General features: G+C 39.7%; 2 protein-coding genes and 1 pseudogene across 2 annotated transcripts; 2 read left to right on the top strand and 1 right to left on the bottom strand.

The window, feature by feature from the left end:
* The first annotated feature begins 3,672 nt into the window (after positions 1 to 3,672).
* On the top strand, positions 3,673 to 5,586 carry LOC144645159 (uncharacterized). Its single transcript, XM_078504641.1, has one exon. It carries the CDS (start codon positions 3,723 to 3,725, stop codon positions 4,803 to 4,805), a length of 1,083 nt encoding a protein of 360 aa, XP_078360767.1. The 5' UTR covers positions 3,673 to 3,722; the 3' UTR covers positions 4,806 to 5,586.
* A 1,661-nt stretch (positions 5,587 to 7,247) lies between these two features.
* LOC144645101 (uncharacterized) lies at positions 7,248 to 11,220 on the top strand. Its single transcript, XM_078504574.1, has one exon. It carries the CDS (start codon positions 7,617 to 7,619, stop codon positions 10,458 to 10,460), a length of 2,844 nt encoding a protein of 947 aa, XP_078360700.1. The 5' UTR covers positions 7,248 to 7,616; the 3' UTR covers positions 10,461 to 11,220.
* Positions 11,221 to 18,301: 7,081 nt separating this feature from the next.
* On the bottom strand, positions 18,302 to 22,044 carry LOC144645102 (uncharacterized; annotated as a pseudogene).
* Between the last annotated feature and the right edge of the window lie 861 nt (positions 22,045 to 22,905).

Below are 22,905 nucleotides of genomic sequence, written 5' to 3'. Positions count from 1 at the left end.
AGCTTTAAGCTAGTTTCCTTAGTTTTTGGAAAAAAGTAACAAGCTCTTTGACTTTTGTCCGTAAAATGCTCTTGTTTACATAGTTTAGGCGGAAAAAGCTCGCCCGAAAGTTTTACTACAACGCAGGCCCTTGGCGTTTGACCGCTGTGTCTATTTATGCAATCCCGTGCCCCACCCATTGGGCCCCGGTAAGTTCCACGTAGTGGTTCTAGTTTACTATGGATCATTTGACCTTCTGATCTGGAGATTTCAGCCTCACGCAAGAAGCTGCCTGAACAACAGCGAAGGCGGATATCTGCAAAAAAGTTTGAAAAACGCCTCAACGAAAGAGCAGCCGACCAACAAATTCCTGCTCATTCACGACATTCCAAACTTTCTGAGAAGGTGGTTCAGTATAAAAGTAAGAGAAACGAATTCCATAATTAAGACTGCCACTTTTCTAAGTCGCCTTTACCTTGATATCTTTCTTGTTCTTCTCGGTGTCGCTTTTCTTTTTCTTCAAGCTCCTGCGGCGATGCTTTCTACTCTCTTCACTAAATTTATACTTTCCTTACGTCTTCCTGTCTCAAAACAAAAAGCAAAAAGTTCCGTTTTTGATACAAAAGCATTTAAACTGCTTGGCGTAGAGTATTGTTGTCATCGTTGATATTGGTCCCCCGCTCTTTGAATCAGCAATCCAAATAAGTGGCTATTAGCAGCGGAAATAAGGTGTTTGCATCGGAACAAATAATTCTAGACGGTGTTGTATGAGCAAACGAATAACAACTAATTTGCATCGGAACAAAGAAAACATGTTATTGATGTTTTTGAATAAACAGGGATGTTGCGAAAAAATATCGGTAAAATAATGTTTTTGGTAAATACATGTACATGGTTTGGGATGGCATGCCTCCAGACCCCCCCAGGAAGGTGTCTCCTTCGGCTTGTATCAACTCGACTCCTCCCAAGTTTCCTCGCGGCTTCGTTGCTCGACTGTGCTGTACGCCGTAAACAAAGCACTCGCACTCTTTGGCGCATCCAGCCGGTTACGCAGGCTAACTCACACAATTAGACTAAGAGTTTGAGTTTTCTATGAGCGAATAGTCAACGAGGCGCAGCCGGGTTGACTATTGCTCATAGATAACGAGGGCGAGTAGTCTAATTGTTTTAGTAGAAACTCTAACGAATTGCAGTCTAAAACTTATAATTTTATGTACTTTTAAGCCAAAAATCAAGAAAAATTCACCCTTTAAAGAGCAGCGGGCGCGCGATTGTTTTCTATCGGCGAATAGAAATCAATGGGAGAACCAATCAGATTCGCGGATTTCCAATAGAACACGACTGAGTTTCCTTTAGTATATAATGAATCCCGATAGCTCGAACCCTCAATAACTCGAACCTCCCGTTAACTCGAACCTTTTGTGATTCCCCTGAACGTTCGAGTTATCGGAATTAAACTGTATATACTAAAACAGTGGATAGCGCTTTTGCCGCGCGCTGATTGGCTACTCAAACTCGGAATATCGTTTGCTATTCACCTCGGAGCAACGCGCGAGAGAAAATTGTAATCTTTGAAAGGGGAAAACTAGTCAAAAATCTTTCTTTCGGGCTATATTATCTCACTGTTTTAGTATACACTAAAGGAAGTATTCACCTCAGTGTCAGTGGCTAGTGGAAAATATTTGCACGTCTCGGTAAATATCCACCACTAGCCACCTCCACTTCGGTGAATAGTTTTTAAATAGACCGCGACGCTGTCGAAAATCAGAGTCAAAAACTCACTGTTTGCCAATAAATCAAATCGAGAGATCCGAGAATAGGAAATATTTTTTTGCAACAGAATTAAGAGAATGTATTATTTTATGTTGTGCTTTCCGGACTCAAACATTTTCGATATTATCAGTAGCTATGAACGAATTCGAAATTCCAACAGCGACATGCGAACCTTTTGAAATTGCGACGTGAAAAGGTTTGAAAGTTAGATGGGGGACATAAGACCACCCCCCTTCAACAAACAGGCCTCTATTTTGTAGTGACTCGTCATTTACTATGGATCATTCGACCTTCTGATTTGGAAATTTACCTCACGCAAGAAGCTGCCTGAACAACAGCGAAGGCAGACATCTGCAAAAATTTTAAAAAACGCCGCAACCGAAGAGCAGCCGACAAACAAATTCCTTCTCATTCACGACATTCCAAACTTTCTGAGAAGGTGGTTCAGTATAAAAGTAAGAGAAACGAATTCCATAATTAAGACTGCCACTTTTCTAAGTCGCCTTTACCTTGATATATTTCTTGTACTTCTCGGTGTCGCTTTTCTTTTTCTTCAAGCTCCTGCGGCGATGCTTTCTACTCTCTTCACTAAATTTATACTTTCCTTACGTCTTCCTGTCTCAAAACAAAAAGCAAAAAGTTCCGTTTTTGATACAAAAGCACTTAAACTGCTTGGCGTAGAGTATTGTTGTCATCTCTGATATTGGTTCCCCGCTCTTTGAACCAGCAATCCACATAAGTATCTCGAAGCTAAGTGCATGACCACTATAAACAACATTTACAATTTACAGTTTTACATTTTTTACATATTGGTTAGCTTCGTCCGTTGAGTATTGTTGTCATCTTTGATATTGGTCCCCCGCGCTTTGAATCAGCAATCCAACTAAGTGGCTATTAGCAGCGGAAATAAGGTATTTTCATCGGAACAAAGAATATACCGTGTTGTATGAGCAACGGGAAGTCAAAACATGGAGGATAATGCTGTGTGGTTTGCTGACATTCTTCGAACTCCCCCCCCCCCCCCCCCCCCCCCACACACACACACACACACAAAAAAGGTTGATTGCATTCAGTTTTATGACACGGATTCGCTCAAGAAATATCTGTCATATTAATAATTAATTCAGCTGGTTGAAATTCGCTGACGTAAATCCGTTTTGTGTCAGTTACAAAAGCATACCGTTATTACCTGAAACAAAGTTGTTCACTGAGTTGCATCGAAACAAAGAAAACATGTTATTGATGTTTTTGGATAAACAGGGATGTTGCAAAAAAAAAATACATGTTTTTGGTAAATACATGTTTTGGGATGTTTACCAAAAATACGGCAATAATTGAAGATCCTAAAAGTTCCAGTCTACTTTTTAGTCATCACTTTTTCAGTTGAAGGATGACATTTGTAAACATAATAATATAACAATATTTTCATGGCTGAATTATTCGGATCATAATAGCAGTCCCTACTTCTGAAGCCATTAATTTAAGACTAACCCTAAAAGCACATATACCAAAACCTTTCTTTGAGAAGAAAGAACTTGTAATTTAATTTCACTTGATTTCAGCTTTCCATAAGTCCCTGGTCCTTGGTTGGGGTCTGTTAAAAATAAAGAAAAACACGAAATTAATGTGTCAAAACATTTAATCACAAAACTTATTTTATTCTCCTCGTTCCAAGTTGCAAAAATCTTAATCATCAAATTGGTGTGAAATTTCAATCGCATATCATTGAAAACCGCAATAAATTGAGTAAGCTGGAAAACTAGGAATCGGCAGAATTCCGGCGGAATTTTTCAGATACTTTTTTCCATTTAAGTGACTTTTTTTATACTCCGTATATTTCCGAAAATTCCAAAGATTATCCGAAGGTCTGTTTTTTGTTTTTCATTCAAATAAAGTAAATCCGAAGACAGTACGAGGAGAGAAAATGGCCTGTGCTCACTTTATTTCTCGCCTTGCGGACAAAGCGAAAAATGTACTGGAGCAAAGACAAGTGCAAAGAATCTGTCGAGGCCTTCAATGAAGACAGGCACAATTTTGAGCACTTTCTGCATGTCTATGTTCAAGCGACGAAGAAACGAGATTTAGACCGCCTGCAATCATCTACCAGCAAGTTTCTTGACAATTTTCCACAAAAATGCATGTACTTAGAAATGTGTCTCCTGCCAAGCTTTTACATTATGATTCTCGAAAAGCTTTTGAATCAGTTTGAAGCAGAAAGTCAACCCGTCCACACAGTTGAATTTGTGTGCCTTCTTGGACACGAGAAGAGAAAGGTGGGCACCCAAGCACAGTACAAAGATCTAATGAAAAAGGCGAAGCAAGTTTATGCTAGGAATTGCCGCACTGAATTTAGAACAAACAGTTTGTCTCGACTCCTTTTTTTCAATAGTTACACACAATTTCTTTCTATAACATCAACAATACCCAGTAAATGGGAGCTGGTGCGTAGAGTTGATGAAAAAGCTTTAATTTTGTGCAAAAAAAAGTTAAGTGAGCATCCTGAAACAGCAGCGACCCTGCTATTTGTTGGTCGACATCGCAAAAGTATGCAGCATTTTCAGGAAGCAATAGAACTGTTCAAACGTTGCCTCGGGGAGCATGTCATGACTGCTCAATGTCATAAAGCTATCGCGGACTTTTATTTCGTTAATGGGAACTCTGAAGTTGAGCTAGACAAATCCTTTGAACACAATAGAGAAGCCCTGGATATGATGGAGACACTCGGTATGGGAGGCCGCAAAGAAAGCATTTTGACTTTAAAAAACTACAGACTTTGTCACAAACTCAAAGAAAACTTTCAACAAGCAATTGAGTTCCTAGCGAAAGCGAAACAGGTCGCTGACATTGAGCTGGAAGAAGATCATAAATGGAAGGTTATGATTGAAACTCAGCTGGCTGTCCTGTACAATTGTGTTGGAAGAGTGGAAGATGCGAAACTTTTGATGAAGAAAGGACTCGAGATGAATCAAAGACTTGATCAGTCTATAAATAAGCTGGCGAACAGATCTGAGATTGAACTATTTCTTAAGTGTTATCCAGATACCCTTATTTGAAGGGTTATTTGAACACGTTCTTGCTTCCGTGAGGTAGTGCAGACAGCGAGTTGAACTTTGTTATATCAAGTTGAACAGTATAAACACTCTAGTACTCTAAAAACTATCACGTGTACTCGTAAACAATCTCGTCTAGTCCACTTGTGCTCTGGAAGAAACAGAAGAATCGTTTGAAAAATTGATTCACTTGTCAGCGAGAAGACCAAGCCTTAAAATGCAGGCGCCTCTTGTTATCCACCTTCGCTTTATTTTACCTGTAGCTTCGTGCAAAGTGACGATGAACGATGAGAGTCGACTGCATTCACAGGCTACAGAACAGAATACGAAATACGGAGTGCCGTGTTTGGCATTATTATCTTGTTGGCTTGCGCATTTCACTTAGTCACCCCAAAGAGCCTTTAAATTACCTTGCTCAAAGGAATTATTTTCCTGTTGTTTTAATAGTCTTAACAGCATGCAATAGTTAAGTAACCTTCGGTTAAAACATGAGGTTCATCTCCGGTAATTTTCCATTGGTTTGGATTGATACGTTTCCAGTTGTTGTCGAAACGGAATGGAGGGTTTTTTGGTAGTTTTTCGTCTTATGCATTTCACAACTAAAAATGTTGTATTGTAAACACTCTAGATCTTGTGCCATTTATAACTGTAATTAGCTTGTACACGAGCAAAGATTCTAACCAGGATTTGTAATGAGTTGGAATACTGCTGGACGGTTTCAATTCCTGATGCTCCCCCCTCCAATTCTGTTTCTAGTGCTTATAAATAAAAGAAATGTTTTCTATTTGCCTGATCATGAGTGGGAAATAAAAAGGCCTATGTGACCCTAAACCACATTAGCCACGCATAAAAAAGACCTAATAAGATCGAGTTTGCATAATTAGATGATTGCTTTAAGGAAATACGAAGGTTTTATAGAATCGATATAGAAAGACCGTTAGTTGTTAAAAAGATAACCTGTACTTATTTATTTTTCTGTATCTTCGTGAACAGGGCTTTTTTGTAACTTTTTCGTTAAGAGGAATATTTGGAAGCGGCTAGGGTTATTAGGAATTAATTTACGTGGTCTGATAACTCAGATTTCCATGATGCATCAAGCCCAGAACGTGAACAATGTCCCCAGCGTGACTACCACCACATCACGAGAACTGACAGTTTAAAGACAAGAGAACCTTATACTTGCTCGTGATAGGGAAAAGTAGTGACCCAGAACTGGCGGTCAAATGCTATTTACCAATCAACTTGTAGATATGTGAGAAGGAGGTTTCCTAGAAAGCCGTTTCGGATGGCTGGTTGTTTCTAAGAATTTATCTTCCAGACTGTGCGGCCATACACATTTACATTGTCTTACCCCTTCGACTGATGCGTCAAAGGAATCACGAATGGCACAAGGCTACGTACTGTGAGACTATTGGCAATGCATTCATCCACCAGCTACGTTAAAACAAAAACAGCTACTGTGTGCCTGAGAATTCACTTCCGACGAGGTGTATGTTATTAGACAGTCAGTGTGAAAAGTTATTTCTCACTTCAGATCGCCCACCAGACTCGACATTCACGCATGCTTTTGCATCTGTTAGTTTGGGAAGATTGCAATTTCACTGCGTCGTCTTTAACTGGATGACATGACATGCTTGCAGACGGCCGGCGATGCTATTGCTGAAACAAAATAAAATAAAATGATTCAGAAATTGACTGTCGCAGTATTTTTATCGGCATTCCTGCTGACGAATTGGAATGAAGTAGAACAAATTTGTCAGTCACTAGTTCAGTTGGTAGCCTTGGGACTAGATCAAAAGGGAGTTGATCATCTGAACCCATTGTTCATAACACGGAACGGTCGGGTGAAGGAGAAACCTAAGCAGTGGAAAGCAGGAAATCAAAAGTCAACTTTCAAGCTAGCCTGAAGTTTGACTGTCTCCTCCTATCTGGTTGCTTACTCCTGAGTAAGTAAGCGACCAGAGAAGCATTCAATTATCGATTTAATAGACCAAGCTATATACCTATGAGTTACAATCCCGGACAAAAACAGTTGAGACAAACACATTGCACAGATTTTTCGCGAATGTCTTGCCTGTCAAGCTTGTGAAAAACATGTTAGGCCCCCTCTCCCCCCACTCAATGTTGTTTATGGGGTTTGCAATTCACTAGGCGCAATTCACTAGGCTTTGTTTTCATAAAACGACAACATTGAAATAGGGGTAGGGGGATTGACCAACATGAGCTGTAGTACCAAAATTGGTGAAAATTAGCAGTGTCTCAACCGTTTTGGCCAGAGTTGTAGTCTCCTTTGCAGCCGCTGTTTGGGCTCGTCACGCAACGCTTCGCTGGACATTTGGTAGGTAGGCTGTTCAGTGCAGAAGGAGATATTCGAATCAGTAACATCTTTGTAAATGAAACTGTAATGAAAATGTTGCATGTGCATCACTATCAACCTCGTTTCCAGGTTCCTCTCCCGTCCTGTGATTGTGGCCATTAATGATGCATATACGTCACGAACGTTGGGCATGTCATCACTGACAATAAGAAACTCCAATATATGCAATATTCACGATAGGCTTAGCTTATTATGAGGCCTTATGACCCCGCAGTTTCCTAGAAATATCTGTTTGTTTGATCTCCTGTTGCTTCGGAGTCGACATCTTCTATCCATCGCCAGAAAAGACAAACGGCACGAGATTGGAACGTTTGCTAACTGATGGAGGAACACAAGCTCTGATCGGACTTTTGCATTCCATTATAACGCCTTCATCATTGCAAACAAAGTTAAATAACAACTATGCATTGCTCCTAAACTTGAAGAAAAAAGGAAACATGGCGGCTGCAGCCGCAGCTTCGTCTGCTTGTTCTTCTGGGTCATCTGTGTATGATGTATCGGAAGAGAAAACGAATGGCACAAGACTGGCAAAACTACTGATTGATGGAGGAACGCATGTTCTAAGGACGTTTTTTCATTCTATTCATCCAACTACGGCATTACAACACGTCTTAAACAACAACTTTGGAAGACTTCAAAGTCTGAAGTTGAGACGTGTAATATTTGTTGATGAGTGGGAAAAGTTATTTCCTTCTTCGGGTGATCCGCCAGACTCGAAAACATTTGACATCACGCTGTTGCATTTATTACTCCGTGAACTCTGTCATCTGACAGCGCCACCGACAGGATGGCACAAAATGCCTGTAGACAGTGATGCCAGTCCTGAAGCAAACATCATCCGAATCACGTGCTTCAGAAATGAGCTGTGCCAAAATGTTTCTACCGGCATTCCAAAGAGCGAATTCGAAGACAAGTGGAACAAAATTTCTCATTCACTAGTAGCCTTAGGGCTTGATCAACCAGAAATAGACCATCTCAAGACGGAGACCATTGACCACGACACGGAACGACGAGTAGACGAGGAAGTACAGAAATGGAAACTTGATTTTGAACCAGGAGTCGCGACTTTAGAAGAGGAAGTGCAACATTTGAAAGTGCACATTCAGCGACCCGTTTCAGAGCAACCTGCTCCTCATGAGCTCTCCAACTGCCTTCCAGATGAGGTTCCAGATGTGTTTGGTCGTTCAAAAGAAATTCAGCAAGTTATAGAAGCTGTCCAAAGTGGAACCGACTCCGTGACCGTCATAACTGGTGGGCCGGGATTTGGGAAGACCACTGTGGCAAACAAAGTGGCCCACGAGCTTGCCAAACTTGAATACTGTAGGAGGGTGCTATGTTGCTCTCTTGCATCCAAAGCAACATTAAAAGATATAGCTACCACAATGATCCTTACTTGCAGTAAAAGCCACTCTCAACCACCAGAAAATCCCCAACATTGGCTTTTAAACTGGAGCAAACAACAATCGGAGAAAGTCACTTTCGTTTTGGACAATGCAGACGATGTCCTCGAGTCTAGTAGTCAAGATCAATTTGTAAAAATGTTACTGGATATGAGAGCCTTATCAAAAGAGAGTTTGACTTTCGTAATTACTTCTAGAAAAGCAGTCAATGCGCCTAGTTGTGATTTTAGAATCATTAGATTGAGCTGTTTGTCTTCGGATGAGGCATCAAACCTTCTTCTCTGGAAGGTAAACAGCGTTGAAACTAGGCAGAAACTCACTCAGACGACAAGAATCGTTGAATTATGTGGTTGTGTCCCTCTAGCGCTTTGCATTGTTGGCTCCTTGCTTTCAGTCTACAAGGAAGACAGATTAATCCAAAGTCTTGAAAAGGAACCCTTAGATGTTCTTCAGGCTGATGACATTTCCCTCGAGAAAGCAATCGAGACTTCATTTGCCCTCTTGACTCCAATAGAACAAGAGGCGCTGGCCATTTTGTCCGTGTTTCCAGGTTCTTTCGATTCTGATGCTGCCGAAACTGTAATTACAGAAGGAATTGATATTGGAGCACAGCCAGTTGTGCCAATTCTTCGCTCGCTTAAAAACAGGTCTCTTTTAGAGCAGCCAAGCTCGTGTAGATATGAAGTCCATCAGCTTATCCAAGCTTTTGTAAAGAAGGTTAGTCAAGGCAAGTATTCCCAAGCCCTTGTTCAAGGAAAGAAAATTGCCTGTGCCTACTTCGTTTCTCGCCTTGCTGACAATGCTAATATGTACTGGAGCAAAGACAAGTGCAAAGAATCTGTCGAGGCCTTCAATGAAGACAGGCACAATTTTGAGCACTTTCTGCATTTCTATATTCATACAATGGAGAAACGAGATGAAGCTCGCCTGCAATCATCTACCAGTAAATTTCTTGACAATTTTCCACAACAGTGCATGTACTTAGAAATGTGCCTCCTGCCAAGCTTTTACATTATGATTCTGGAAAAGCTTTTGAATCACTTTGAAACAAAAATTCAACCCGTCCACACAGTTGAAATTTTGTGCCTTCTTGGACATGAGAAGAGAAAGGTGGGCAACCAAGCACAGTACAAAGATCTTATGAAACGGGCAAAGCAGGTTTATGCTAGGAATTATACTGAATTTAGAACAAATGGTTTGTCGCAGGTCCTTTTTTTTAATAGTTACGCACGCTTTCTTGCTGCAGGATTTCTACCTCGTAGGTCGGAGCTGATCCGTAAAGCTTATGGAATCGCTTTAATTTTATCTAGAAAAAAACTAAATGAACATCCTGAAACAGCAGCGACGTTGTTATTCATCGGACGACACAAAAAAAGTATTCTTTATCTCGAGGAAGCAATGGGCCTGTTCAAACGTTGTCTCGGGGAGCATTTTATGACTGCTCAGTGCCATAAAGCCCTCGCCGACGTCCACTTCTTTCATGAAAACATCAATGACGAGGACAAATCATTTCAGCACTACGAACAAGCTTTGACTATCATGGGGAAACTTGGTGTGGGTGGCCACAAAGAAAGTATTTTAACTCTAAAAAACTACGCACTTTGTTACAAAAGCAAAGGAAACTATCAAGAAGCAATCAATTTGCTTACGAAAGCAAAACAAGTCGCTGAGATCGAGTTAGATGATGATCACAAATGGAAAGCAATGATTGAAACTCATCTGGCTCTTCTATACCTTAACGTTGGGAGAGTGGAAGAAGCGAAACTTTCCATGAAGAAAGGACTCAAAATGTACAATAGACTTGAGCAGCCTATGGGAAAACTGGCAAACAGATTTGAGATTAAACTGTTTCTGGAATGTTATCCAGATACCCTTCTTTGAAGACGTTCACGATGTACCTATCCTAGTTAATAGTTTTCAGTTTAACTTTGTTATACGGAGTTCAACAGCGTAAAAACACTGTTTTACTGCAAAAATTATCACGTTTGCTCGCAAGAAAACTCACAATTCTTGTTCTAGAGGAACTGAAAGAGTCGTTTCCCTATGTGATTCACATGCCAGTGAGTAGACCTGACCTGCAAATGCAGCCGACATTTATCGCTCACCGTCGCTTTTTCATTTATCTGGAACTTCGCGCAAAGCGACCGTGAACAATGAGAATCGACTGCCTTCACAGGCTATAAAGACCAAGGGATGTCTCTAGGCACTCAGGTGTAGACAATACGGAATATGGAGTGCTGTGTTTGGCATTATTACCTTGGTTGGTTTAGGCATTTTTTACATTTCACTCAGTCATCCGAAAGAGCCTTTAAATTACTTAGCTCGAGGTAATTATTGTCCTGGGATTGTTTTAGTAGTTTTTGTGGCATGCAATAGTTTAGTAACCTTCGGTTAAAACTTCAGAGGTACCGGTCCATCTGTGGTAATTTTGCATTAGTTTGAATTGATACGTTTCCAGTTGTTTTCAAACAGAAACAAGGCTCTTTAGTTGGTTTTTCGACTCAGGCATTTCACAACTTCAAAGTTTGTAATGTAAACACTCCAGATCTTGTTTCATTTATAACCGTGAAGTGTTTTACGAACAGAGTTTTACTACTCAAGTTGGTACAATAAATAGCTTGTACGCGAGCAAAGATTCGAACCAGGATTTGTAATGACTAGCAAAACTGCTGAACGGTTTCGATTCCTGAGGCCGGCAAGTTGGCTCCCTCTAATTCTGTTTCTAGTGTTTATAAATAAAAAAAAATGTTTTCTACCTGCCTGAGTGCGGCGATATGCAAGAAAAAGGCCTATGTGACCCTGAACCACACTAGTCATGATTAGACGCTTGTTTTAACAATAGGAAATGGAAGGTTCAATTAAAAGAAATTTAGTACTTATTTCTCTTTCTGTACCTTCTTGAGCCCGGTATTTTCTGTAACCTTCTCGTTCAGAGCGAATATTCGGAAACTGCTAAGGATATTCGACATTAATTACTGTAACTTGGTCCGAAAACTCAGTTTTGCACGATGCATCAAACCCAGAACGTAAACAATGTCCCCAGCGTGACTACCACCATATCACGAGAACTGACAGTTTAAAGACAATGAGAACCTTATACTTCCTCGTGATAGGGCAAAGTAGTGACCCAGAACTGACGGTCAAATGCTATTTACCAATCAACTTGAAGATTTGTGACAAAAAGGTTTCCGAGAAAGCCGTTTCTGAATCGCTGGTTGTTTCTAAGAATTTATCGTCCAGACTGTGCTGCCATGAACATCGTTTTTGTCTCGTGTTACGGCACGGTCACGTCGTAAACGACGTGACCGTGACGTAACGCGAGATATTGCAGTGTAGTTGGTCCCTCAGGATAGTGCTTTGTGTAAGATCTCACGTGAGGTAACGAAGTGATAAGGTAGCAAGGAAACAAGGTAAGAAATAGACCTTTGGTTGTATTGCAAGTGAACTTTTTAGACCTTCATTCTAACGCTCCTGGCATAATATGCGGTTTCTCTTCGAGTTTAATTGTTACACATATATTGTAAATTCTCGGAATATATTAAGGTACGTAGTATTTTGCTTTTACGCGATATGGGGCAGGGGTTTGGCCAATTTTTCTGGGCAGTATTTTTTTCGCTTTCTGGTTATGCAAAAACAAACTTTAAGATTTTCTTCTTTTTTTTTTCCTCATGGTTCTCCTTGCACGATTTTTTTCAGCTTTATTTTTCTGTGCTGGAAATTGTTCTATCTGTTCTCTGTCCCCTTCTTAAAAAAATAATGTACACACATTCCGGTCTCTAGTGTGATGTATTACATGAAGTACCTTCCCTTTGTTAGTTCGGCAAAATGCCGACAATATGATAAAAAGATGATAAAAAGATTTTATCTAAGTGAATTGAAAAACAGATGCTAATGTTTTGAACTTGGTTGTCATAGTTGTGGTTATTTTAAGACCTCACGTAAGGTGAAGAAGTGACACAGTAGCAAGGTAAATCTCTCAGGTTTGCAGTCGGAGAATAAACTCATTGTCTCTTGTGTGTGGTTAAATGTGAACGATTAGTCGATTCTTATTTGTTGCAAGATTACAGCCAGCGTTGTAAAAAGTTGTCTAATAAATGGTCGCACCAATTTACAGATCTGTCAAACAATGTGTCAAGAGGAGAATATTATTAAGCTAAAATTGAGTCAAGTAATCACGCAATCAAATAAAAGATTGGCACACAATTACCGCGGTTAACGTTATCTGAAAAAACCGGAAATTAATTTGCTTTGTAAATTGTTCATGATTGTACTTATGTCTTACTGATCACAAAATCATCTGTTCTCCATTTTTTACATTTCAATAAAAATGAAAATCTGTGTCAAAAATATGGCATCTTAACAACTTTGAAAACAAGAGTATGCATCTAAGACGTCAGTAAGGTAAAGAAGTGACAAGGTAGCAAGGTAAATCGGGTTTGCAGTGGTAGAATAAAGTGATTTCTCCTTGTGTGTCGTAAAATGTGAACGATCAGTTGATTCTTATTAATGAATTGCTCAAGTATCTTGCACGGATGTGCGACGGGTCACAAACGGGTCAGATTAGTTTGAAGGTGTGGAAAGAATAGGGTTACATGTTTAATAGGCGTCCTTATTGTTCATATTGTCATTACCGGTATAAGTAGGTAAGCATCACAGATATATTTAGAGCGGTTCGTATGTTAATGAAGGTTTTCAGTTGTTACTTAGTTTAGAGAAGTAAGAAGTAATTTGATAGACGTTTAGTTAAGTTAGGTGAGTGATATGAGTACGTGATGTTATGTGTTAGTTTTCAGTAGTTGTTGTTTTAATGGAATGATTATTGTTTTGTTTTTGTTTTGTAGGTTTTGTTTCTGTATAACTTATTGTTTCTGTTGAAGACAGTCTGAAAGAAAGTTTGAGGAAGGCAGTGAGAGAGAGACCTATTATCAATTAGTCGGTTTATTTATGGCCAAACTATGAGGTAGGAAGTTTTGTATTTCATTAGATATTTGTGGAGTGTTTGACGGTTGTGTAGCATTTTTAAGCTGCTTTGCATGTTTTGAAAACGGGTTGTAGTTTTCTTCCTTATATGGAGTGTTTGGAATGTGGTTGTAATTTAGAGAGCGTTATAATATTTCTAAGAAAACGTACATGTTTGTTTGTTAGTCCATGTTCTTGTAAGTTTTTGTAAAATAAAAATAGTGATGAATAAGCTGCTGATGTATCAGACTTGTCAGAAATGTCAGAAATGTATTAATGGTGGCGTTTGTGAACGAGTATGTGAAAGAGGTAGGGAATTGATGAGAAACAAAGGTTGTTATTGTAGGAAATGTTTTGACTATGAAAAATTGCAGCTTAAATCAGTGTCTGATGAAAGTAAAATTGATAAGTTTTGTTGCGATAAATGTTGTTGTAATGGGCGAAGAGTTTTAAAAAGAATCAGCAGAAAAAGAGATAGAGCTCCATCGAGAATTTGCTTGACGAAAATTCATAGTTTATTTCATAAAAAGAGTGTAGTTAAACGTAGTATAAAGAATCATATTAAACGCAATGTTCCTGATTCTTCGTGTTTGCGTTTTCTCTTGTCGAGTTTTAAACGTGCTTATTTACACGTGTGAGACATGGTGCAAATGTTTGGATTACTAAGGTATGTGAATAATGTAATATATTACATGAAGTATCATCTTTAGTAATACCGCCAAATCTGATAAGGAGATTTTATCTCACATATGTTGCTTAAATAGGTAGTTTTTTACATGGAAAATGAATTTATCTTTACGGTAGGTTTGTGTTTTGATATTATATTTGCGGTGGGTATTGTTAAAGTATGCGGCTGGCTGAAAAGCTGTTGTTAAATTTCTGTTTGCGTTACAAGAAAGCCATTTTGGTGCGTGTTAGGGTCGAGGGTTGTTGAGGTCAGAGCGGTTTTCAGATATGTCAAATGATGTGTCAAAAAGAGAATATTAAGTGAAGTTACCACGCAAACAAAAATATTGATGTGGTATCTCATCTTCGGCTTTGTTCGTTTCTTTAAACTTTATTCAGTAAAGAATAGGAAGGGCGTATTATGAATAGTGTAGAAACAGAATAAAAGGATTAAGGGAAGTGCGATTATCGTTATCTGAGAAACAGGAAATTAATTTGCTTTGCTTTGTTAATTGTATACGCTTTCCAGAACGTGATATGATATTTTGAAGACACTAAGGTCACAAAGTCAAATTCATAATTCCTTTTTTGTTTGTTTTTCTTAGGGCCGGGTCGCACTAAAAATTTTTTTGGAAGAATTTGTTTACTATCAACACGCAAGATTTTTAAGTGCGACCTCCACTTAAAAAGGCGAACCGATTTTCCAAAATTTTGTCTTTAATAACAAAGGAAGCCGTCTCCAGTGATAACAGAACCTGTCAGGGAAATGACATTGAAGGTCATGATCGCACGCAATCACAAAGCGCGGAAACTTCGCTAGAACACTCGCGGTGATCATAGACTTGCCCCAAGTCGAAAAGCCGTAAACGGACTTTGAGAAAGTCTAACTCGATCATGGATGGAGGTGGCTTTTTTCTCAGTTCAACACCATTTTATCCGGTTACTTTTTTGATCAGCAACAGCAGTTTGGCCCTTTTATGAATAAACTGCATTCGCAGTTAGACGTGGGTGAAGGCAGTCAAAGCAGGCCAGGGAGCGCATCGAGCGATATAACGAGCTCCCCGACGAGTCCCGTTGCTGTTGCAAGTACATCTACAGCATCTTCTCCCGAATCCGGACCGGCAAAGAGAACTTACGACAAATGGGTCCGACGATGATCAGAAAATGCTAATTCGTCTTTGGGCTGATAATTTCGATCGCCTGAAGAGCAGAGAAGCACGAAAGGTCTGGGATGAAATAAGGCGAGCACTGAACTCGAAATTTGGCACGAAGAGGACCAGGGATAAAGTCTTTTAAGCGTCAAGCAATCAAATTCATTTCCGGTTGTCACTTGCGAAGCCGGACCAATATATATTAAGTGATAATACACAATACATTTTGCAACAGTATCAACAAAATGCAAGTAATCAACGTTTTCACGGAACATGTCCTACGGCGTAAATTTCGAGATTTTAAAGCGTATTTTACAAATAGACTTGAGCAAAAACAAACTAAACTAGCAAAACATGTGGCAAAGAAGTGTGAAACAAACAGGAAACCACGCAGCGCAGACTATAAATGCAATGACCTCTAGACATTTCCTTGGCCACAATCTTACGGCTCTATTTAATACATAATGCCTCCAGATAAAACAGATCCCCATTAGAAAGAAGTGAGAAGCAAATTACGTCGAAAAACCTTCTCAGGAAACTAATTTGCTTTGCTTTTCACCACTTCGGCTTTAGATTTCAAGTGTAGTGTCAGGTGACGTTCTTGCTAAACAAAGACTGAATGTTCGGGCAACATCTGTCGAAAATACTGTGTAGTGTACAATCGGGTCGAGGGTTGTTGGCGCCAGAGCACTTTTCAGATATGTCAAATGATGTGTCAAAAGGAGAATATTAAGTGAAGTTATCACGCAAACAGAAAAATTGAAGTGGTATCTCATTTTGCGTTTTGGTAGGTTGTTTAAACTTCATTCAGGCCATAATAGGAAAGCATTATATTGAATACGCGGTAGATACAGAATAAAACCATTAAGGGAAGTGCGAATAATAAAGAAAAGACAGATTCACATAGACTGTAATGACCTGTAATTGTCTTCTTTGGACCTTGCATGAGGCTTGAAGCAATACAGTTAGAATGTGAAGAAAGGGCACATGGTGCGATGCTGGTATAGCACGAGCTGTTGCAAATGCTTGAGAATGAAATTTGAGAATCAATATTGTAGAATCCGGAGATGGTTTTTCTGAGCTACTTTACTGATCTGTAACACGAGACAGCCCAACGGGCACTTTGATCTCTCTTCAACTGATGCGTCAAAGTAAAAAACGAATGACACAAGACGAAGTACTGTGGGACTATTGACACTGCATTCATCCACCAGCTACTGGGTGAGAATTTACGTCCTGTGATGTGTATGATTTTCGATCGACAGTCAGGAAGAAAAGTTATTTCTCACTTCACGCTTTATCGTAGTATTTTTTATCGGCATTCCTACTGACGAATTGGAAGGCAAGTGGAACACGATTTGTCAGTCACTGGTTCAGTTGGTAGCCTTTGGACTCGATCAAAAGGGAGTTAATCGCCTAAGGACTGAACCCATTGATCATAACACTGAACGGTCGGGTGAAGGAGAGAGCTAAGCAGTGGAAACTAATTTTTGAACCCCGAGTAAAGAATTTACAGGAAATCGAAGGTCAATTTTCAAGCTAGCCTGAATTTTGGCTGTCTCCTCTGGTTGCTTACTTTGGAGAAAGTAAGCGACCTGAGAAGACGGCTGAATTTCAGGCTATTTTCAAGCATTCAATTGTCTATTTAATAGACCAAGCTACCTATGTGCTAGTCTTTTTTGCTGCCGCTGTTTGCGCTCGTCACGCAACGCTTCGCTGGGCTTTCTAAAGTTGTCTTCCAGCGATAGAAAGTTGTATTTCAAGTATGCAATTTATTATTAGCGTAAAAGGAACTCAGAAGACCCTTTCACTTTATAGCAGCCTAAATTAACTTCTTGTATATAAGAAAAAAGTACGTCATCTCAACATTTGCTATGATCATGAATAGTTACAAATACAGCATGTTATATCTTTGCCTTCCCCTGGCCAACCCCATCCTCCTCTCCAACCCATCACAGCGAATAAAGAAGCTCTGCCTGTGACCAGTAATAATAACTCATTACAAATAATATAATAATAAAAGGTTTATTTACATATTACTGGTTCTCGCTCAATTTTTGTAAACAAAGCTAATTCAGGTGACACCTGCATAATCACACATATAAACTACAATATGACAAATGGAATGTACATACTACAGATTGCAACACTATGAAAAGAAAATGAATCACAACCTTATATAGCTAAAGCATTCTTAAAAATGAAATTGAAATTAATTCATAATTTCATACATAACAAGTAGTGCATCTACTATCCTCGAGCATGTCAAAGTTTGGTTAGTGATGGTGCAGTACTTAAACTCTGGTTTCCATAGCAATAGACTTATTAGTTTAATTGCTTGTTACCTCCCCCAGGATGGGATGCTAGTCTATAGCAGGTATCCCCCAGAATGTTCGTCCAGTTGCTCTGACAGTTAACCAGGACCCATTTACACTCCCTGGCTGCTGGTGGAGAGAAGTACTGTGAGAGTAAATTGTGTTTCTCATTAATACAATGCATTTTACCCCGGCCAGCAGTTGAACCTGGACTTTTCAGTCTCAGCAACCTACAGCTACAACCTCGGTCTATGTAGTGGAAACACATTCAAAAACTTAAATTCTGATCCTACATGTGACTTCTTTATGCATGTCCACACCCCTTTCCCCCTCCCTCTCAATGTTGGGCACTGGCAAGTGTACTTATATTATGTACTAGTGCTAAAGTGTTTTAATAACATGAAGCAGGGGTGGGGAGGAGGAAGACTCTCAAAAAAGAAGTTTTTCAACAATTATGATCAGGATTGTAGCACACATTCCAACAAAAATGTCTACATTCCTAAAAGACTGATATAAAGAAAATGTCAAATATGCATTGCTTTGTTATATAGAACTCAACAGAAAGAATCAAAGTCATACTGAATTCCCGCGATTCAAGTGTGACTCATTGTACCTTCTCTATTTTACAATATTGAGTGGGCTATTTGAATAAGGTTCAGTTTTTCAGAGGGTCAGCAATCATCAAAACACTTTGCCAAACTTAGTTTGCCGCACCATCCATGATGGTAAGCTCTTCGATTTCCTGGCAATGGCTGTGTAAAGACTGACATATTTACCAAGAATTAAGACTAGACTATGGGAACGTAGAGCCCACAAGCAACGAAATACTGGTGTACCATATATCTACATGTACTTGTCAGCTTGTAAAAGACCTTTGAAAGATGAATGAAGAAACTAAAGTAAAACTTTGAAAGGGAAATTATGTCCATAGTAAGAGGCACAGGATGCTTTTATAGGTTTTATGGGTTTCTGTAGAAATTGAAATACTGTGAATAGTTAAACCCACAAAATAAGCAGTACAAATTAATGTCAAGTGCCATCTTCTCATACTCAATTCATCTGTTAGTTGCTCTTTGAGAGTTTTAAATTTTATGTAGCAAAAACTTGTTGGGTGGTTGATTTTCTGGCAGTGCAAGTGCAGCACTCATCTGCATTGCCTGGTCTTTCCATTCTTGAGCTTCCACCATATTTCCATTTACTTTGCACCAGTAAGCTATTTGAGTCTTCACATAGATCTTCCACCTGTGATTTTCTGCTAATTCTCGTTCTGCAATGTTCAAAGATGCTTGATATAATTTCATTGCTTCTTCCATCTTGTCTTGCAATTGATGACAAATCCCTAAGTTGGTGAGTGTCAGAATGCACTCTTTGTGGTCTTTAATGCCAAGATTTTCCATCATTTCGAGGGCTTGCTCATACAATGGGATAGACTTTTGGCGGTCTTCAGGAGATCCCAGGCTTTTTTCACCATGAAAAAGGTGAAAATCTGCAACATCTTTAAGAAGTAGAGCAGTCATGATGTGTTTGCCGAGACTCTTCTGAAATAGATTAAGTGATCCATTCAACTTTTTCTCTGCCTCGTCACGTTCATTTCGACGGTTGTCTTCTCGACCAGAATAAAGCAAAGTAACCGCTTTCTGTACATAATCTGTTGGCAAATGTTCTTCACATATATTCAAACCAATGTCAAATTGTTCTTTTGCTTTACCACAGTTTCCCTCTTCGGCTAGATAGCGTGCATAGTTATTGCGAAAAAAAGCTTCTGACACCTTTTCTCGGTCAAATTCTTCTGGATTTTCTGTGTGTAGTTTTATGGCTTGCTCTAAGAACTGTTTGTATTTATTTCGATTTCCTACTTTTCTACTTTCATGCCCAAGAAGGCACAAAAGCTCCACTATTTTGCTGGTGGGTTGTTTGTCAGACTTCAACAAACGAAGCCACTCTTCTAAGAGTTTTACGTAAACACTTGGAAGAAGACACATTTCCAGATACAAGCATTTTTGGGAAAACTTCTCCACTAAGGTCTCCAAAGTTGCCATGAGGTATGATGGATCTTGATGATTTGCTCCTTGAAGAAAGAATTGAAGAAAGTACTCAAAGTTGTGCCTGTCTTCATTAAAAGATTTAATTGACTCATGGCACTTGTCTTTGCTCCAGTACATGTTAGCATTAACTGCAAGCCGAGAAATAAAGTGATCAAAGGCCACTCTTTCTCCTTGGACAAGGGCTTGGGAATACCTGGCTTGACCAATCTCCCTTGCAAATGCTTGGATGAGCTGATGGATTTGATATCTATCCGAGGCTGGCTTCTCAAGGAGAGACCGGTTTTTTAAGGAACGAAGGACCATTAGTGGTTGAGAGCATGTCGAAGTAATCACAGCCTGAGCAGCATCAGAATTGAATGAGCCAGGAAATACAGACATAAGAACCAGGCCCTTTTGTTCACTCTCACTCAAAAAGTCAAAAGAAGTTTTTATTGCTTTCTCAACAGAATTTTCATCACTCTCATCCTCTCGGAGAACATCCATTGGCTTTTCTTTGAGACTTCTTATTAGTTCATCTTCTGCATAGTCTGAAAGCAATGAGCCAACGATGCAGAGGGCCAGAGGTACAAAACCACAAAGTTCAACTAATTTTTCTGTCTCAGACAGCTTCTTCTGCACACCATCATCGAGGACTTTAGAAACAAGAAGTTTCTTTGCCTCTTCAGGGGATAAAGGTGTCAGTCGCACTTCTTTCATCTTCAGGCTGGGGTCTTTAAATACTTTTCGAGTGGTAACAACAAAAGTAACATGACATTTTGATAACATTCTCATGTCTTGTAAAATGCTTACAAAGCCAGTTCGGTCGCCTGATTCTAGGACATCGTCTGCATTGTCCAGAATGAATGTAACCCTTTGTTTCTGCTGCTTGCTCCAATTTTTAAGCCAGTGTTGAGGGTTCTCTGGTGGTTGAGAGTGGTTTTTACTGCAAGTAAGGATCATTGAGGCAGCTACATCGTCTACCGCTGCTTTTGACCTGAGAGAGCAGAACAAAACTGCATGCACGTTCTCTCGGTTGGCTGCCAGTTCATGCCCCACTTTGGTAGCCACTGCTGTCTTTCCAAATCCTGGTCCCCCAGTTATAACAACAGTGGCAACTTGTCCTGTTAGGATGGTTTGGGTGACCAGTTGTATCTCTTGCGAACGGCCAAAGACATCTGTAACTTCGTCCGGAAGACAGTTTGGAAGTTCATGAGTAGTTTGCTCTGAAATAGACCCTTGGATACGCGACATTTCACCTTTCATTTTCAGTACGTCTTTCTCTAAGTTCTCTACTCGTGGCTCAAATTCAAGTTTCCACTTCTTTACCGCGTCTTCTACACGACGTTCAGTGTCATGATCGATGGGTTCAGTCTTCAGGCGGTCTACTTCCTTTTGGTCGAGTCCCAAGGCCACCAATGCCGAAGAAATGACGTTCCATTTGTCTTCAAACCCGACGTTAGAAATACCTGTAGAAACGTTGTGACATAGCTCATTTCTATAGCATTTTATTCGGACAATGTTTGCTTCACGACTACCATCACTGACTGCAGGTAAATTGTGCCATCCAGTTGAAGGCGCCGTCAAATTGCAAACTTCCCGAAGTAACAGATGCAACAGTGTAATGTCAAATGTCCCGGAGTCTGGTGGGTCACCTGAATCGGGGAATAGCTGTTCCCACTGGGTTTGGGATATAACTCTCGGCTTCCGTGTAACGAAGGCACTTAAGCCTGCTAATGTTGTTGTCGAACACTCCCTTTAATGTTGTAGGCGGATGAATAGAGTGTAGAAACTCTCTTAGCACGTATGTCCTTCCGTCGATTACTAAACGCAACAGTCTTGCACCATTCGTTTTTTCCTCCGAAGAATCGAAAACGGGAGGCATTTTTACAACTTTCTTTTCCTCAGAAAATTCTCAGAAACCACTTTGCGATTCTCCCCGAGAATTCCGAGTGCATCTCGTTGCCAGAGCCCGCTATGCAGTGTGGTCAGATCAACTCGTAAGTACCTGATGAAACAATCGTATCTATATGGTGGTTATTTACCATAATATAAGCTAGGATTACAGTCAGTGAAAGTCACAACAAACACTAATGTTTCTTAATAAAGCTAAAAAATTAATAAAAATTAAGTTATTGATGTGCATTTGCTCAAACCCACCTCCCCACCCTCTAAAAAAAATTTAACCAAATAATATTATTGTACCTGTCGGTATTCGTTTTTACAATGCAAAACGTCTTTCGCGGAATCGAACACAGGGTGAACGCACTGACCCCATTGAACCATGCATCTGTTTCCCGGAATCAACGGATGTTCTTTTGAGCGTGCGTTCTCTGACTATACTGTTTTCTTTCAATGTTATAGTGCAATTGAATGACTGACAGGTCTGGTCGATAATACGTCAACTGCAACAATACAGACAGGAAAGGATTATTCTAATTGCGCACTCTACATTTAGATCATTGAGAAACTGCAAAAGAATTGAAAACGTAAATATTAGAGAATGGCTGTGGCTTAAAGCAGTCCTGGGCTAGAAACTGGACCGTAACTCAAGCTATTGAGCATAATTTCAGTAAAGTACACTGTACTAGGAAGGGTTACCCCACTGACTAATCGGTGATCTCTCTAATTTCAGCGGTTTCTTTCTTTATTTTGTTCGCTTACGGGCTGGTGTTGATGATCACTGAACCATTTCCCAATGCTCTTCGAAGCAATAAAACTTTATGGAAAATATAATGAGCCATATTGGTGAGTCGCGTGTTAATTCATGCAGAAAAAGTGCTTGACTTGCACCTTGTTTCTTTACAGCTATACTAAGGCGTGACTCATCCACAGACTATCCACCCAAGGGTAGCTTAATTAAGAGTTTCTATTTCATGATACGTTGCTGATAGCAAGAAATGAAATGGGTTCATTTGCCCAGTGTCAGTAATCATTTCAATCACAATGTAAACCAAACGGTACTTAATCAATCGTGGAGACACTGTCTAATCAAGCGTGTAAACCGCCTCAGATATTGATATGTTGACTGACCTGATTTGCAACAAAGAAGCGTTTCTTCTGACATGACCCGAATCGACCGAAACATTAATCGTTGGACATTGTGACTAAGGGAGTATAATGTATTATTAAAATAGAATTACTCGGTGGACATTATTACAATACATCACTAAGACTGTTTTTAAGCAGCCTTAGCTAAACTAAAAAGCTACTG

This window comes from Oculina patagonica, chromosome 3, assembly GCF_052425735.1.
Source record: "Oculina patagonica isolate OP01 chromosome 3, crgOcupat, whole genome shotgun sequence".
In the NCBI taxonomy this organism is placed as follows: Eukaryota; Metazoa; Cnidaria; class Anthozoa; order Scleractinia; family Oculinidae; genus Oculina; species Oculina patagonica.
This window is presented reverse-complemented; position numbering and strand designations above follow the sequence as displayed.